The sequence below is a fragment of the Schistocerca piceifrons genome, chromosome 1 (genome assembly GCF_021461385.2).
Source record: "Schistocerca piceifrons isolate TAMUIC-IGC-003096 chromosome 1, iqSchPice1.1, whole genome shotgun sequence".
In the NCBI taxonomy this organism is placed as follows: domain Eukaryota; kingdom Metazoa; phylum Arthropoda; class Insecta; order Orthoptera; family Acrididae; genus Schistocerca; species Schistocerca piceifrons.
In genome coordinates this window covers 1104161321-1104180964 of record NC_060138.1, presented here as the reverse complement: position 1 = coordinate 1104180964, position 19644 = coordinate 1104161321, and the positions used below count along the sequence as shown (strand labels likewise).

Here is a 19644-nt window from a genome sequence, read left to right as displayed (position 1 = left end):
TTCCGCAAGAAGTTATTCATAATGAAGGTCAACAAGGTAACCAGATGGTGAACAGCAGAGCGGCGCCTACGAAATCCACATTGTACATTGGTAAGTAGGCGTCGAGACTCGAGCAGCCAAACCAAACGAGAGTTAACCATTCGCTCCATCACTTTACAGACACAGCTGGTAAGCGAGATGGGTCGATAACTGGAAGGCAAGTGCTTGTCCTTCCCCGGCTTGGGAATCGGGACAACAATAGACTCGCGCCAGCATGCGGGAACATGTCCCTCAATCCAGATGCGATTGTAAGTACGAAGAAGAAAACCTTTACCCGCAGGAGAAAGGCTCTTCAGCATCTGAATATGAATAGAATCAGGCCCTGGAGCGGAGGACCGTGATCGGCCAAGTGCGTTTTCGACTTCCCGCATAGTGAATGGGGCATTATAACTTTCACGATTCGAGGAGCGGAAGTTAGGTGGCCTAGCCTCCTCTGCCTGTTTGCGGGGGAGGAAGGCAGGGTGGTAATGAGTGGAGCTCGAAACCTCTGCGAAAAAGTGGCCGAAGGCATTGGAGACAGCCTCAGGGGCCACAAGGACGTCATTCGCGACCGTCAAGCCAGAAACTGGTGAGTGGACCTTAGTGCCAGATAGCCGGCGCAGGCTACCCCAGACAACAGAAGAAGGAGTAAAACTGTTGAAGGTGCTTGTGAAAGCAGCCCAGCTGGCTTTCTTGCTTTCTTTAATAATACGACGACACTGTGCACGTAATCGTTTATAATTGATACAATTCGCCACTGTAGTGTGGCGTTTAAAGGTGTGTAAAGCACGTCGACGAGCACGTAAAGCGTCTCTACATGCTGCGGTCCACCAGGGGACCGGTACGCGATGTGGAGAAGAAGTAGGGTGAGGGATGGAATATTCAGCAGCAGTGAGAATGACTTCCGTGAGGTGTGCCACCTGACTATCACAGCTTGTGAAGGTTTGATCCTGAAAGGTCGCCCTGGAAGAGAAGAACCCCCAGTCTGCTTTGGAGATGGTCCAACTAGATGAGCACGGAGAGGGGGTATGCTGCAGGAGATGGATAACACACGGGAAGTGGTCGCTCGAATATGTATCAGAAAGTGCATACCACTCAAACCGGCGTGCAAGTTGGGGAGTACATATAGAGAGGTCTAAATGGGAATAGGTGTGAGATGTGTCTGAAAGAAAAGTAGGGGCGCCAGTATTGAGGCAGACAAGATGGAGCTGGTTGAAAAGGTCTGCTAACAGGGAGCCCCTCGGGCAGGATGCTGGAGAGCCCCAAAGGGGATGGTGGACATTGAAGTCTCCAGGTAGCTGAGCAATAAGTTGCATCATGTCTGCCCTGGTAACGGCAGACGACGATGGAGTGTAAATGGTACAAATGGAAAATGTAAAAGTGGGGAGAGTAATGCGGATGGCAACTGCCTGCAGGCCGGTGTGCAACGTGATGGGATCGTAGTAAATATCATGAGCTGGGATACCTACCACAGGGGGTAGGTCAAAACACACAGCGGTGTAGTGTGCCAAGGCAATTTGATCGCATGGGCGTAGCTTCGTTTCCTGAAGGGCTACGACGAGCGGACGGTGCAAGCGGAGCAGCAACTTCAAGTCCTCTCGGTTGGAGCGAATGCAGCGAATATTCCAATGAATAAGTGCCATCGTAAGAAAAAAAAAAAGATGAAAGAAGGGGTCACCTCGAAGGCCGCTGAGGGCCTGGCTTCGAGCGAGCACTGCCGTCGCTATCAGTAGGCGGACAGTCATCGTCCATTGGGTCTATGGGTTCATCGGCCATCTTGGGAAGATGGCCGGGAGGGGGAGCTTCCTCCGCTGGTGAACGGCCAGATGTTTGGCTACCAGCGGTGCGGCCAGGCGAAACGGATGACGGCCTGGGGCGGCAACCGCTGGGTGGCGCAGGAGAAGAAATGCGCCGTGGCGGAGAAGGAGAACTGTGCGTCCTATGAGCCTTCTTGGAAGGTCATTTGGTGGAAGTACCGGTCGAAGGCTGGGAGGTCGAGGTACGTAGGAAGTCTGCACGGGACGGTTCCTTCTTGAAGGCCCGTGCATCTGACTTCTGGGTCTTCGTCTTAGCAGAAGCTGATGAAGGGGCCGGTTTCTGTGGGGTGATGGCAGCAAGAGGAGACGTCGACCGCGCGATGTTAGCACTGGCCGAACGGACGACCGTGGTGCTGAAGGTCAGATCGCATGTCTGGGTTGCCACCTCCCTGGTAGTCCGAGGAGAGGCGAGGACAGTACTATATTTCTCCGCTGGGAGCAGCGTGGGCTTCCTACTAGCCAATAGCTTGCGAGCAGCCGAGGTGGACACTTTCTCTTTGACCCGAATTTCTTGGATACAGCGTTCTTCCTTATAGACAGGACAGTCGCGGGAGGATGCGGCATGGTCACCCTGACAGTTCACACAACGAGGAGACGGAGGTGGACAGTCACCCTCATGGGCATCCCTGCCACAAGTGACACATTTAGCCGCATTGGAACAAGACTGTCGAGTGTGATTGAAACGCTGACACTGGTAGCAGCGCGTAGGTGTCGGGACATAGGGGCAAACAGAAATAACCTCGTAGCCCGCCTTGATGCGCGATGGCAGCTTAACACTATCAAAGGTCAAGAAAAGTGTCCGGGTCGGTACAAGGTCATTGTTGACCTTTTTCATGACCCTATGGACAGCCGTCACGCCCAGCTCAGCGAGGAATGATTGAATCTCCTCGTCAGTCAAGCCGTCGAGGGATCTAGTGTAGACCACACCACGTGACGAATTCAAAGTTCGGTGAGCCTCCACCCGGACAGGGAACGTGTACGGGAGTGTGGCCCGAAGCAGTTTTTGTGCCTGAAAGGCGCTCTCAGTTTCGAGTAATAAGGTACCGTTACGCAACCTGGTACAAGATTTGACAGATCCGGCTATGGCATCTACGCCCTTCTGGATAACGAAAGGGTTGACAGAGGAAAAATCCTTTCCGTCCTCAGATCGAGAAACGACGAGGAACTGTGGGGCAGGCGGTAGTACTTTTGTCACTGGTAGCTGGTCAAGTTTCCGTTTTTGGGCAGAAGTCGAGAGAGGTGGAGTGAAATCCATTGCGGAGGAATCCCCCATGATTGCCAGCGTCTCCGATGGCGCGCTCCTTCCTTGTGGGGACCCTCTCAGTGGGCACTCCTGCCTTAGGTGAATGTTTACACCTCAGGTCACACCTCCCGAGAAACAGACGGAGGGACCAATCGGCATGGTCAGAAGGTATCAGCTCAGGCAATCACCCCTCCCTGGGCCTGGCCTTTACCAGGGGGTACGAGCGTGCCTTACATGTCTACCCAGGGCGGGGAATTACGCATTACCCCGTCACCGGCTACACGTGCGAACGCGTGGGTCGGCCTTCAGGCGCGCACAGGGAGGAAGAAAGAAGAGGAAAAAGGAGAGAGAGGGGGAGAGAGAGAGAGAGAGGACAGACTGTCTCAAACGCCGAGGCGGAGACCAGAGAAGGCAAGGAGAAGAAGGCAATGAGAAGGCAATGAGAAGGCAAGGAGAAGAAGGCAATGAGAAAGCAAGGAGAAGAAGGCAATGAGAAGGCAAGGAGAAGAAGGCAATGAGAAGGCAAGGAGATTTTGCAGGGGAAAGAGTAAGGAAGACAGTGAGGTGGAGAAGAGCAAAGAAAGGAACCAACCAAAGGAAGGAAGAAACGAGAAGTGAAAAAGCAAAGTGACCGCAAATAGAGGTCGTGGAACCGTCCGTCTCCGGACGCAGGCGCTAACTACCCCCTTGAGGGGGAGGGACTCCTTTTAGTCGCATCTTACGACAGGCAGGAATACCGCGGGCCTATTCTAATCCCCGGACCCGCAGGGGGGAAGCAATGTTCTGTAATTAATGACTTGCCTGCCTGTCTTAAGTGTGTGCATACCACTGCTCAATGCAGCATTCTTCCATGATTCTGACAGTTTACGTACAGACAACAAACTGCATTGGCAAGTGAGCTGATACACTCTCAACTTGCGGAACCCTTAACATTTTTTACACAGCCCAATACAGATTTAATTTCGACAGGCTGCCAGAATATGCTTCAAACCTTTATTTCTATAATACCACTGATTCTGCTGGACAAAGTGATTGTGTATGGAAAGAATGGAGTTGCACAGTTGTTTGTGAATTCTCTACCTCCTGCTATGTTACAGTTGTTCTAGTTTGGCTTATACATTTTCAGTGTCATTTATCTGTGCTGTATGATGGTGACTGCAGAAATAAGCTTGCATGAGTGGATTTACATGTGCAGTCCATTTCCCTCCTTCAAACACATCCAGTTTCATGTCAATTTCCATTTGCATCATGAAATTTCGATGTTGTAGGAATTCTAGTTTGTCTTTATTGTGCATCCCAATTGCAAATTTGTTGCTTAACTAACAGAAGCTCTAAAATGGCATTTCTGTGACTGACTTTAGAGCTTTCTCTTCAAAGTGTTGTATACATAAATTTGCAATAATGGGGGGAAGTGGGCAGCCCATAGCTACCTCATCAGTCCATTTATATCAGTCTCCACCAAAGACACAGAATGCATAGGAAAGGATGTGCTTGAATAGGCCTGTCATCTTATTGTCAAATTTCTTGCCAATCACGTTTAAACATGGGACCCATCTGAAGAGAGAAACGAAGTCAAACCTGACAAGACCATCAGTGCCATTAATTTTGAAATGAGTGAGCCACTGTGTTCACATAAGCCAACATATATGCTAAGAATGTTGCTCACATACTTCACAAGACCATATTCTAGGCATCCAATGTTGATATTGAAAGGCAAGTTCAGCTACCTTATTGAAAAGGTTCTTCTCTTCCATCACACCTGTAGGCATCCTTCCTTCACTGAGTATGAATTGTGTGTGGGGAAGAAAGTGTAGCTGTTAAGTGTAGATGACTGTATTGGGTACAGTTCTAATGCACTTAGATGTGGCACACATGTTCAATATTTGTTCTTGACCCATTTCATGTAACAACAAGCATTAATAAATAATTTTATAATTTAATTTTATACCTGTGTCATGTTCATGTTGGGGAAGTTCAATTGCTTGTCCCACTGTGCTAATGAGACAAGAGGACAGCTGCTGCCATCAGCTTTAGGGCAAAGTTGAGCTCCTTCTTGAGGACTGATTGGGCATCATGGTGTAATTTCCTTATTGGTTATGTTGATGAATGACCAACTTGGTTCTCTCCATTGCATGGTGAAAAAACAGGACATTCACAAGTCTTGGGACTGAATTCATTGATCACATTATACTGAAGGCACAACAGTTTCCTGGAATTCTTGTCAAGTTCATAGCAAATATAAAATATTCTCTCGTTTAACAATGCTTTAGTCACTCTAAGTTTGACCCACGCTGTTGCTGCATTATTCTTGGGGTATGTTAATTTCACGAAGGTTGGCATAACTTGCTCAGCATGGCGCCTCAGGTAAAAGGAGCGAGCACTGAACAATCAACTAATGTAGCTTCTGATATTTCTTCATGCTGCGGTTGATCTATTCCCATCCGGGCAGTTGATGTCATTTTTCAATTTTCCCCAGCATATTAGCCCAGTCAACAAAGAACTGAATTGTTATGTTAACCCTAAAATGCATAAAAAAGGCCTCTGAGGCCCTTGTATGTCTTCATTTTTTTTAAAAAAATCTGTAATTTGTTGTTTCATTTCAAACTGCTTTCCAGTACTCTTTCACTAACACTGTGACATTCCTCCTATCAAGTCTGAACGAGATACCTTTTTTGTATAATTCAATATGTTTACCCATACACCATGAATGCATAAGCAGGGCTTCAGAAGCCCTCACACATTTATAAATGTTCTTTAGGCTATATTGTCTTCAACATTTGTTTGGGAGCAGTTATTAATTCAACAATAACTGTAGTGGTATTTCCAGCAATAGGAGTGCCAACAACAGCAGCAGCTGTAGTATTAATAGTATAACTAAAAAATAATACACACTACTTTCACATATTGGCGATGTCAGTGTATTATTGATCTTTTTGCTATCAAATGTTTTATTATTGCATAGTATTGTTATCCTGGGCTGCTCTTGTCAGCCTCATTGTTACTGTAGTTTGTTTGTTGCTGTAAGGCCCATATTGTAACGAGTATGACTCGTTTAGTGCTGCACAAGCTGCTGTTCGAGAGACACGCCTTTTGCTATGGCTTCGACACAGAAAGCCAGAGAGTCAGTATGTGCAAATGCAGCTAATTTTGAAAGTGTTGTGGCTCAGTGGTTTGAATAAGATAATTCTTGCGAGGAAGGAAATACTTTTGAAGATGCAAGTAGTGAAGAATCAGCCAATGAATCTGCAGATTTGAATATTGAGGCAGATGACAGTCCTTCCGATAATATTACTTCACCAGAGTCTGAAAATGAAGAACAACCACAAAAAGGTATAGAAGACCACACATACATTAGTCGGAATGGAACAATTTGGAAATTAGATCCTCTTGCAACTTTTCTTACGCCTGTCCATAATATTGTAAAGAAGGCACCTGGTCCAGCCCGTGGTTTGAAAACCCGTAAACTTAAGGATGCCTGGCACTATTTCATCTCCAAGGAAATACTAGAGGAAATCATCAGCTGCACAAATATTGAAAGCAGAAGAGTGGCTGCTTTACATGGTAAAACGTTTCGCTTGCTGAAATGGGGGGTTTTCTTGGTCTTTTACTGCTTTCTGGTGTTGAGAAGAGTTGGGATGTCCCTATTAGGGAATTATTCTTGGATAAAAAGGCAAATCCTACATATCAGGCCACCATGTCAGTAAATAGATTCGAGGATATAAGGAGAATGATTAGATTTGATGACAGGTGTACCCGTGAAGCTTGATCTGCAGATGACAAACTTGCAGCTGTTCGCTATGTATGGGAACTATTCCTTGACAAGTGTAGAAATAGAATGATTCCAATGATTGGCTCACAGTTGACAAACAGCTAGTCCCATTCTGTGGAAGATGCAGCTTCACCCAGTATATGCCCTCTAAACCAGCCAAGTATGGCATAAAAATATTTTGATTATGTCATGCTATATTTGCATATGCTTTAGACGGAATTGTTTACACGGGAAGGAAGCCCCATGAACCTGTTCAGAAAAATCTTGGATAGAATGTGGTAAAAGATCTTGCTAAAAGCATTGAAGGATCATCAAAAAATATTACTGTTGACAACTTCTTTACTAGTGTGCAGCTGGCAGAAGAGATGCTTCAGAAGCAAATTACAGTGGTGGGAACAATCAAACAAAATAAACCAGAAATTCCTAATGATATGAAAACATCTGCCTCAAGAGCGATTCATTCCTCTTTGTTTGCATTTAGAGGTGACATTACAATGGTTAATTATGTTCCCAAAAAGAAAAAGTCTGTAGTTCTCATTTGCACAATGCATCACGACAGAAACATTGATGAAACTCATGCAAAAAAGAAACCAGATATAATAAAGTTCTATAACTCTACGAAGGGTGGAGTAGATCAAATGGACCAGAAAATTCAATATTACATTTGCAAGAGACAAACAAAAAGATGGCCATTTGCATTATGGATGAATATGATGGATGTTGCAGCAATGAACAGTGAAATTTTATTTTCCGCCCAACATCTGACATACCATAGTGGAAGAAGTGATAAAATGCGTGTGTTCCCGAGAGATTTAGCAGAGGAAATGGGAAGACCAATAATGGACCTTCGTATTCAGATCCCTAATCTTCCAAAGAAAATTGTTGATGCCATGCACAGATGTGGTGTTCAAAAAGATGTCATACTGCCGAACCAACTACCTGTCTCAGGAAAAAGAAGATGCAATTATTTTCCATATAATAAACACAGAAAAAGTGCTATGACATGCATTAAGTGTAAAACCAACATTTGTAAGGAACATAGTGGCGTTCTTTGTGATTATTGTTGTTTGTCACATGTTGAAAAGTAAGAAATATGTAATTTTATGTGAACAATGAATAATAACTTTTTGTCAAAATATTGCCTATATACATAATATTGTGAATAATGAGTATGATTTAATTGAAGAAATTGGTTGTAATAAATGTTATAAAATGTAAACTGCAACTTATAAGTGAATTAATAAAATTATTTGTATATGTTGTATGTAAATGGATCTAACTAATAAAAATTCACTCTTTGAGGTTTTTTTTTTTTTTTTTTTTTTTTTTTTTTTTTTTTTTTTTTTTTTTTTTTTTTTACCAATAAAATGTTAATCAGGCCCACCAGATCCTGTTACTGTATCTTAGGAATCTTTCAATATGACAATAAATTTGACAGAAATAAATTTAACTCCAAAGAATGATTATATGAAAAGAGGGAAATTTTTGCATATGCTTTCATGCGTGTTTTCGGCACCATGGATCCTAGGGTTAAAAATCTGTGATTTTTCTGTCTCCTGCAACACAGAAACTATTAGTCCCAGAGAAAACGCGAAAATTCTCAGTTTATTATGTGGTGGAGTTATTTTCAGTTTATTAAGTGAGAACTTATTTGCAGGTGTTTTAGAGGTGTAAAATTAATGCTTGTTGTTACATGAAACGGGTCAAGAACAAATATTAATCATGTGTGCCACATCTAAGTGCATTACAACTGTATTAAGATATAAATTGTATTTTATGTGTGTGACAGTCTGGAAAGGGGTTGGCAGATGGGGTGGAGGTAAGACACGTGAGGGAAGGCAGCTCGTCAGATTGTAGTCATGCATTTCCTCCATCATAGGTCTGGAACTGAAGAGAGTGAGCAGGACTGTCTCCAACCCCACTATGTTACAAAACGCCACCATATGCTATTTCACGAAGTTTTAGAGACCCTTCCACCGTTTGCTTTATGAATCACTGGCGATGAGTGCACAAACACTCTGGGACGGGGAAGGGGGGGGGGGACAACTATCTTCTACATAGGTTATTTATGGATAAGTGTTACTAGCAATACTAACACAAGGAAATGACATGAACAAATTCTACATAAATCTCTGCATGCCATTTTGCACGGCTAGATGTGAAATTGATTCTTGATCATCCTGTATGGCAGTTGTGGCATTCTTCTGGGAAAGGTGGCCTCCCCAACCACAAGTGCTGCTCGCTTTTCAGTTACATACAGGCTATACCTCCCCTGCAGTTCCTGTCCAGTTGTCTTACATAAAAGACAAAATAACTTCACTGAGCTTGTCTTTATGTAGTGAAATTATTTTCAGTTTATTAAGTGAGAACTTATTTGCAGTTGTTAACAAGCTACTATGTAAAATACATTCCTATAAACATGGCAGAGAATGGCTTAATTTGTAAGTGTTGTGTTGCCAATGACCTATGCAGTGTTGATGGAAAGGGGATTGAACTAGGAAATGTGGCATCTTACAGCTATGTGTCATTGAACGCATACTGTAAAGCTGTGTAACCATTTTATAGTCACTTGGTGATGAATTAACGAATGACCAGAAAGTTACTGTGTTACTAGTAGACTGCATAAATCTCTTCCATTCTCGAACAGCTGGCACTTTTAGAGTGGGCTGTGGAGAGTAGAGCCACTCACCACTCAATTCATGGGCCGTCACGTTCAAACTAGAACAGTAATGTGCTCATGCAATGCCTGACTTATGTTGAAATATCTGAATTTCCATTAACACCCTGATGGCCTACTTCCGTTACAGAGGGAACCCGTTGGGCCTCTTCAGATGTTTGGGGAGCTGATACTCATGGTGTGAAAACTAATCCAGACCCTGATAGAGGAGAAAGTGAAACAACACCATCAAGTACATATTGCCAGTATATCACATTTGGGACAGGTTCTTGCGTAGTTGACAGGTGAGAGCTATAGCCTGTACAGCTTTTTTTACATAATAGCTAACACAACAACTACAAGTAAGTATTAGTCACTAAATAAACCAAAAATAACTCCACTATATAAACACGAGATCAATGAACTTATTTTGTATACCCAAATGAGAGATCTGGATAGGAAATACTGGGGAGGTATAGTCTGTCGATATACTGAAAAGTGAGCAGTGTCCTTGGCTGGGGAAGTTGCCTTTTCTAGAAGAAAACTAAAGCTGCTGTACAGAATGACTAAGAATCAACTGCCCTCCAGAAGTGCAGAACAGTGTGCGGAGATTTATGCAGATTCTGTTCTTTTCCCTTTTTGCATTAGTATTAATAGTAACTCATATCTGTACTCCACACAGTGTCAATGCATTTTGAGAAAAATAAATGCCCCCCCCCCCCCGCCCCCACCAGGCATGTCTGCAAATTGAATCACCACTGATTCATAAGGTGAGGTGCAGTAGGGTCAATATAAACACCCTGTAGTTACTTTTTGTGAGGCAGCGGGCTAGAAAAGATAGGAAACCATCTGCTCGCTATTCAGTTTGCCACCTTATGAAAGAAGGAAACGCGTGACAATCTAGTGACTTGCTTTTCCCTCACACTTCCAACTTCTGCCTTCCTCCCTCCCCACTGGGTTGGGGATTTTCTCTGCCCAGGGGCTGGGTGTTTGTGGTAACCTCATCATTTCATCATCATCATCATTGTCATTCCTGACAGTGGCTTGATTGGGCTGTGTAAAAAAATTGGATTGTGTAAAACTTGGACTTTGCACGGGCGCTGATGACCGTGCAGTTCAGCGCTCCACAAACCAAATATCATGATCATCATCATCCTCCCTCCCCCCTCTCCTTTCCACTCTGTTGCACCACCAGAACACAGTTTATCCTTTAAATATTGATCTACTGCACTTTGATATGGTACAAACATTTAATATTTGTTCTTAACCCACTTTTTTAACAATAAACATTAATTTTATACCATTAAAACACTATTTTCAAAAATCTGTAGGTTTCCATCCACTCCAACATGGAAACTATTAGTGTTAGGAAAAAATTAATAGGACCTTTTATATGGAAATGTTGTGGATGCTGGACATAAAAACAGTGAGCCAGTTGTTACTCTGGGGTATGGGTCAGAGCATGGGCTGACTTATGTGTGCCTGAGGCCCCCCCCCCCCCCCCACCTCCCAGCCCCAGCATGGGCTGACTAATGTGTGCCTGAGGGCCCTCCCCCCTCCCTAGTGATACCTGCAAGAACAAATATTAGTTAATCTAGCTTCCTGGTATCAGTCCATCATTGCACCTGATAGTGACAATCCATTATGTTCCCAGAATGAGATTTTCACTCTGCAGCGGAGTGTGCGCTGATATGAAACTTCCTGGCAGATTAAAACTGTGTGCCCGACCGAGACTCGAACTCGGGACCTTTGCCTTTCGCGGGCAAGTGCTCTACCATCTGAGCTACCGAAGCACGACTCACGCCCAGTCTCACAGCCCTACTTCTGCCAGTATCTCATCTCCTGCCTTCCAAACTTTACAGAAGCTCTCCTGCGAACCTTGCAGAACTAGCACTCCTGAAAGAAAGGATATTGCGGAGACATGGCTTAGCCACAGCCTGGGGGATGTTTCCAGAATGAGATTTTCACTCTGCAGCGGAGTGTGCGCTGATATGAAACTTCCTGGCAGATTAAAACCGTGCAGCTACTTTGGAAATAGCGTTCCAAACTTACATATAAAATTGACAAAACAATGGAAAATTCAGAATGGAATGTAATAATATTATGAAAAGGAAAGTTGCTACACATCATATAGCAGAGTATGCTGAGTCGCAGATAGGCACAACAAAAAGACTGTCGCAAATAAAGCTTTCGGACAGTAAGGCCTTCATCGAAAATACATCACACACACACACACACACACACACACACACACACACACACACACACACACACACAGGCAAATACAACTCACACAGTTGCCTGAGACTGCAGTCATGTGTGTGAGCTGCATTTGTGTGTGTGTGTGTGTGTGTGTGTGTGTGTGTGTGTGTGTGTGTGTGTCCTCTATTTTTGACGAAGGCCTTACTGGCCGAAAGCTTTATTTGTGACGAGTCTTTTTACTGTCCTATCTGTAACTCAGCATCTCTGCTATTATGGTGAGTAGCAACTTTTCTTTTCATAATGTTGTTATATAAAATTGATAATAATACAGCAGCAAAAATGATATGAATATCTCAATCCTTGAGCCCTTCCTTTTCCTAACATACATATATTAATAACAATTTGTGTCCCTTTAAATCACACACCTCAATCTTATACTTTGGCACATTCTGTGAAAACTGGAATATTTGGCAACTAGTGCGCTATTACACCATATCAATGTTGCATGCAATGAAGTTAGATGAGGAGGCCACAACAACAAAAAAACTACTAATGTATTTGTGTACTGATGCTAAATGTTTTTGTATTGCAATTTTTTGCCTGATGAATACATCCTTCCTGGAGACATGTACAATATTAAAAATAAATTAAGCAAATTAACAAGGGAAAATGACTGATACCAATATCAAAAAACCTGTTTATGCATGAAGAGGAAATGGATGGAGGTGTGACAGGAATGTGATACAGCAAGAATAAGTTGACAGAGCTCTGAAATTTGAAACAAAGTACCTGAACTAAATAGCATTCCTTCAGAAATATTAATGTCATTAAGAAAATGTACCATGACAAAACTGTTCTACAGGGTATGCAAGACACACAAGAGATAAAATACCCTCAGACTGATGTGTTGAAAGATGAGAATATTATAGAACCATCAGTTTATTAAGTCATGGTTGCAAAACACTAACACGAATTAGCTGCAGGTAGAAGGTGACCTTAACGAAGGTCATTTTGGGTTCTGGATAAATGTAGGTACACACTATAAAATACTAACACTAAAACTTAACTTAGAGGCTAATTGTAAGAAAGACAAACTCACATTTAAAGCACTTGCAAAATTACAAAAGCTTTGAACAATGTTGACTGGAATACACACTAAAATTCTGAAGACAGCAGGAACAAACTACGGGGAGCTGAAAGGTATTTATAGTTTGTACAGAAACTAAACTGCAGTTATGAATCAAAGGACACAAGAGGGCAGCATTGCTGAGAAAGGGGTGAGACAAGGTAGCAGCTTAGTCACCATGTAATTAAATCTGTACACGGAAATTTCAATAAAGGAAACCAAAAATAAATTTGGAAAGGGTATTAAAGTTCCGGAAGAAGAAATAAGACTATGAGATTTCTCAAGAAGAATGTAATTATGTCAGAGACAGCAAATGAGTTGCATGATCAGTTGCTTGGGATGGATAGTACATTGAAAACAGGCTATAAGAACATCTTCAACAAAAGTAAAACAGAGGTAATGGAATAGTATATCAAATTAGACCACACAATGCTGAATGTAGATTAGGGAATGAGACATCAGAGCACATTAGATTATGGAATTAGGCATCACAAGAAGTGTATGAGTTTTAGCATTTGGGCAACAAAATAACTGATAACGAATGAAGTAGAGAGGATATAAAAAGTAGACTCATAATTACAATAAGAGAACTCCTAGAAAATAGAAATTTGTTAATATCAAATATAGGCCTAAGTTTGAGTTTTGGAAAATCTTTTCTGAACATACACCTACTTGAGTTTAGGCTTATGTGAATAAAACAAGGACAACATACAGTGTAGAGAAGAAAACAGAAGCTGTTGAAATGTGTTACAGAAGATTGCTAGAGTTTAGATGGAGAGACTGAGTAATTAATGAAGTGGTACTGCTTTGGGGGGAAAATACTTTCATGGCATAACTTGACTAAAAGAGGGGTAAGACAATAGTACACATTCTGAAGCATCAAAGAGTAGCTAATCTTGTAATAGTAGCAAGTGAAAGGAGGTAAAAATTTTAGAGGGAGATCAAGGCTTGACTACAGTATGCAGCTTAAGTGAATTCTGGTTAGAGTAGTTATGCAGAGATGAAAAGACTAGCACAAGAAAGGCTTGCATGGAGAGCAGAATCAAATCAATCTTCAGTTAATTTTCAGAGTGAACAGATCAGCACTTATCACAATTTGCTCCTAGTATCTTTACATAAGGAGCCTGCAGTAGCTGATTCTGCATTTTTATTTTCAACGTGACTTATTCAATTTACAGAACACGATGTGTGCATGAATGAATTCATTCACTAAAAGCCACTTAAAACAGATTACTATATTACAGTATTGCACTGTAATATATCTCTATAGCAAGAAGAGCTTCCAGTATAAGTTAACAACTCTGGTATTAAACAAAACAAAATGGTTACAGATGATGGACTGAGATTATAAAAATAGGTCCGGTCTGTGGGATACAAGAAATAATTGTACTTCTGAAAAACATACAGAATTCACTCAATTAATATTTCTCCTAACTCGCTTATTTAAGTTCAAATAAAATCAAGAAAATCATGTGTAAGGATACAATTAAAAATACATAATCGTTATTTACTTCCTACTTTGGGAAAACGAATTGTACTGTTATGTCTCAACGGTCCTGTCCTGAGAAAAAAAAGCCTTCTATTAGGTCGCACGGACCTCTGATAATAATACTTTACTGATTAGGGAATGACAACAGACATAGAATAAAATAATAGTCATACCAAGTCCGAATTTGACGTATTGCATACATCCACAGTGCAGTTGAACACAATTTTTAAAAAATTGGGGCTACAGTACGCAAACATGAAACTGCGTCCTGCCTTGACAACTGGTGCCAGTATCTTAAATTTACCGCATCCGCAGAAAAATTAGTCGAGCACAGTAACTAACGATAATAGGGTTTGCAAACAACGTTTCCTACACTTTATAACGGCGCTGAATATATTCGTCGGTTGTAAAACAGTAAATCAAATAAGAGCCAACGATTGTAAGGTTACCGAATCTTTCATTTCAATCAAATGCCCAAGATGAAACCGCATAATAAGGACGTATATTACAGTTAAAACTACTATACGTCAACTAAAATTAACTGAAAAATTGCTATTCATCGGATAAGTTAATGTAATCCTTTTCACACCTGGAGTTTCGCCAACCATTTCGACAAAGAAAATTAACACCAAGAGCGCAACCTAATATTTGTATCTGAATTCCTACGGTGTAGAGACGTACCGTCGTCGTCTCACATCTAACAATACTGTGTATAATAGCCACTGTTGAGTTCTGTAGGACCTAATCTCCTTTTGTTGATAAGGACTGAGCAACACCTTTCGCAAACAAGTTCCAGTGTTTCTTAAAATAGGTATGATATTTCATACTCATTGCGTGTTTTAATCATTAACGTTCATCATCTTTCCGTCTTCATTATATGGCACTAGAGTGTTGGAGAGCGTCTGTAATAATGAACTATGGCAAGAGGCAGTCAACAGTATACAGGACCGAGACACTCTTGACAAAATTTTACAACTCCGTGTCGATAAACCGAAATACTTTGATTTTACACTTTCAAAATATGATTTTTTGTTTCTTCTGGCATTATCTGTACGGAATTATACAACAGAAGATGAGTAAAACTTTTTGAGAACTAGCAGTTTAAAGTATCTTTCATACCTTACCAGTTCGCGCCGAACGACTGTAGAAGCTTGGTACTTACTTCCTCTTTCGTTGAATCTTTTCACTGTCGGCTTCTGAAAAGACATGTTTCCTACATAAATAAGTAGACATGTGTTTACACTTCATGTGATTTTACGTTTAACATCCTACATCGTACGCGTATAATTTTCGACTTTTCATGGCATGGCCGTGTCCAACGTAGCAAAGAATATTACATGTTGGCTGAACATGTAGCTTTCTCACTAATTTTCATTTTCGGTGAGCATAGATGACATCAGTCACAGAATCTTTACGTCCTTTGCACGAAAGTAACCCACTGGAATAAACACTTGATCTTATTAACATTTGAATATCGTATGTGAAATTGATTCTACGCTAATTACCGTCTCCAGAAACAACAGTTGATCAAACTCCCGCAATAATAAGAAAGGATTGTTCGTTATAAGACTCTTTGAATATTTGTTTTGTCTCTATAGCATCATATTTCGTGGTATCGGTACGGTACTAACAAATCGAAACATATTGCTATTTCAACGTGAATGTTACAGTAAGATTAGGCACGGCCTTTTTTGTCACAACGACCACCACAGTCATTACACTGGAATGTTAAGAGACAGAAGCACGTGACGCTGAGTACTACTATTCAACTGAATTAGACGTATCTGCTACATGGAATACCGTTTTGTTTCTGTAGTTTAAAGTACCTTTGGTATCGTACCGAAAGACAGTAATTATTTGGTGCTTATTTCCTTTCTTTGAATCTATCGCCTTCGGAAAATACATGATCTCTACGTTGCGTCGTGACATATACGTACCGCTGCAGATATCGGAAGCGTAGGGGAACCACCAGATCCGTGATAGCCAACAACCTTGCCTCCTAACGGATCTTTTGTCATGGAGATTCGAGTTCAAGCTTTAATTACAAGTTAACCAACAGGTCTATCATAAAGTGAGTTATACCAATGTTTTTCTTGTTTTATTTTGCATTAGCCTATATGGAGCAATTTTGTTTTAAAGTTCTGCACGGTTCAGGGCTTTCTCGCTAGGAAATGTTCACTTTAAAACCACATAGCGTGAAATGTATTTATCCGATGTTTATTAAATTTTGGGAAGTTATAGGCATATACATTAGTAGTGGAAATCTCAAGTTACAGAATTTTTCAATCACCCAAAGAAATTTTCTTAACTATTCCCAGCCCGGATAAACATATCACAGAAAGCGTGGATTTCTTTTGGATCTCACTTACGTGGTTGTAAGGAACTGCATCACTGTTAGCGTACGGTGTGATGTGGATTTTATAAAGAGTTAAATTGAAGGGTGATTGGGTGCGCGTAGAATCTTGCGTATAGAAGCGCGCACGGCTGTGATCACATCAAGATGCCTCCGAGGTCACTAGCGTGTGAACTGGCAGTATTTTAAGCGCTATTTATTCCCTTCAAAGTGAGGGGGAGAAATTAAGTGTCACACTGTCTTGTCGTCAGTGAATGTGTAGGAGCTGCTACACTCAATCGCGTGATCGATTCGCTCACCTGAGACTGGCTGTACCGCCCGATTTTCCCCCGTGTTGGCGACACTGTCAGCCTGACTGTTCGCTATACATGCCATTGCGACAATTTGTATTGCAGTAATTTGTTCCTGTGCTTTACTACATGTAATGAATCATGCGCACTGAATACTAATGTACACCTTTACCAAACACGTGGCATAACGATTAAAGTACGTCACCTATGTCAAGAAAATCACTGTGTGTTTGTCCAGAGGGCTCGAAAATCAGACTCGATGATTTTTACTGTGTGCACAGTATGATTTTTACATGAATACAGTAGTCCCCACAATTAGAAAACTCCCATTGAAATTGATAGAAAATGTGGCAGATTTTCCTGTTATTTCGATCTCCACTCTTCTGAAAGTAGTTAAAATCGAGTCTGCGACAGCTGCTGTATCCCAAGATATCTACCTTAGAAGAATGAGACAGTTACGAATACAGGACTGCAAGGTCTTCCTAACAGACGAGACCTGGTGCGGATAGGATCACCCAATGCAGTATGGATGGCAAGAAAACGTAGCTGAGTCTTTAGAAAAAAGCTTTGACTTCTATAATCAATATTGAGGGTACAGTCAGTAAATTTATGGATGGCGTTGAAGGATCAAGATACCTTCTGGAGTTGGAAAACGCATCATATTTCACACGTTGGAAATGAAGAAGGATTTCTTCACGGCGTAGAACTTTCTTTTATTGGGGAGAAAGGCACGTGAGATTACCACATCGAAATGAGCTCGGTTCATTATGAAGAATGATTCAAGAAAGTCCTCACGGAAAGGGGGGGGGGGCAATGGTCTAGACGTTGGGCTATGAACCAGACTTCAAAACTCCCTCGTGCCACGCAGTTTTATTTATTTCTTTATTTTTTTATTTTTACATTGATGAACTATCCGCCCGGTCATTGAAATGTTTGGTCTCTTTCTGTAGCCTTGACAGTTGTCATACCATACACTGGATATACACTCCTGGAAATGGAAAAAAGAACACATTGACACCGGTGTGTCAGACCGACCATACTTGCTCCGGACACTGCGATAGGGCTGTACAAGCAATGATCACACGCACGGCACAGCGGACACACCAGGAACCGCGGTGTTGGCCGTCGAATGGCGCTAGCTGCGCAGCATTCGTGCACCTCCGCCGTCAGTGTCAGCCAGTTTGCCGTGGCATACGGAACTCCATCGCAGTCTTTAACACTGGTAGCATGCCGCGACGGCGTGGACGTGAACCGTATGTGCAGTTGACGGACTTTGAGCGAGGGTGCATAGTGGGCATGCGGGAGGCCGGGTGGACGTACCGCCGAATTGCTCAACACGTGGGGCGTGAGGTCTCCACAGTACATCGATGTTGTCGCCAGTGGTCGGCGGAAGGTGCACGTGCCCGTCGACCTGGGACCGGACCGCAGCGACGCACGGATGCACGCCAAGACCGTAGGATCCTACGCAGTGCCGTAGGGGACCGCACCGCCACTTCCCAGCAAATTAGGGACACTGTTGCTCCTGGGGTATCGGCGAGGAGCATTCGCAACCGTCTCCATGAAGCTGGGCTACGGTCCCGCACACCGTTAGGCCGTCTTCCGCTCACGCCCCAACATCGTGCAGCCCGCCTCCAGTGGTGTCGCGACAGGTGTGAATGGAGGGACGAATGGAGACGTGTCGTCTTCAGCGATGAGAGTCGCTTCTGCCTTGGTGCCAATGATGGTCGTATGCGTGTTTGGCGCCGTGCAGGTGAGCGCCACAATCAGGACTGCATACGGCCGAGGCACACAGGGCCAACACCCGGCATCATGGTGTGGGGAGCGATCTCCTACACTGGCCGTACACCACTGGTGATCGTCGAGGGGACACTGAATAGTGCACGGTACATCCAAACCGTCATCGAACCCATCGTTCTACCATTCCTAGACCGGCAAGGGAACTTGCTGTTCCAACAGGACAATGCACGTCCGCATGTATCCCGTGCCACCCAACGTGCTCTGGAAGGTGTAAGTCAACTACCCTGGCCAGCAAGATCTCCGGATCTGTCCCCCATTGAGCATGTTTGGGACTGGATGAAGCGTCGTCTCACGCGGTCTGCACGTCCAGCACGAACGCTGGTCCAACTGAGGCGCCAGGTGGAAATGGCATGGCAAGCCGTTCCACAGGACTACATCCAGCATCTCTACGATCGTCTCCATGGGAGAATAGCAGCCTGCATTGCTGCGAAAGGTGGATATACACTGTACTAGTGCCGACATTGTGCATGCTCTGTTGCCTGTGTCTATGTGCCTGTGGTTCTGTCAGTGTGATCATGTGATGTATCTGACCCCAGGAATGTGTCAATAAAGTTTCCCCTTCCTGGGACAATGAATTCACGGTGTTCTTATTTCAATTTCCAGGAGTGTAGAATATGAGTGATATGGTAAGAATACGTTACCGTTGCAAGTAAATGTCATCAATAGTGACAGCAGGCAAGATACCACATAGACGTCTCACAGAAATGAAAACAACAAATAAACGGGTGTGCCCACTATGCAGCATCAAAGGAATTCAAGAGTCAGAACTTCCAAAATGGAACGCAACTTCAAAAAAGTTAAAAACGTATATTTTGACAGAGCACAGAGGAACTGTGTGGTTGTGAAACTGTTAAGTTCATTTAGTGTAGCGTGTGTGACAAACT

General features: G+C 42.8%; 1 protein-coding gene across 1 annotated transcript in view; it reads right to left on the bottom strand.

Moving 5' to 3' along the window:
• The window catches only part of LOC124777936 (intracellular protein transport protein USO1-like), a 198312-nt gene extending 181264 nt beyond the window's left edge, over positions 1–17048 (bottom strand). Inside the window, exon 1 of the mRNA XM_047253491.1 lies at positions 16973–17048. Within this exon, the coding sequence (XP_047109447.1) occupies positions 16973–17048 (76 nt within the window). The remainder of the gene's footprint in view (positions 1–16972) is intronic.
• Between the last annotated feature and the right edge of the window lie 2596 nt (positions 17049–19644).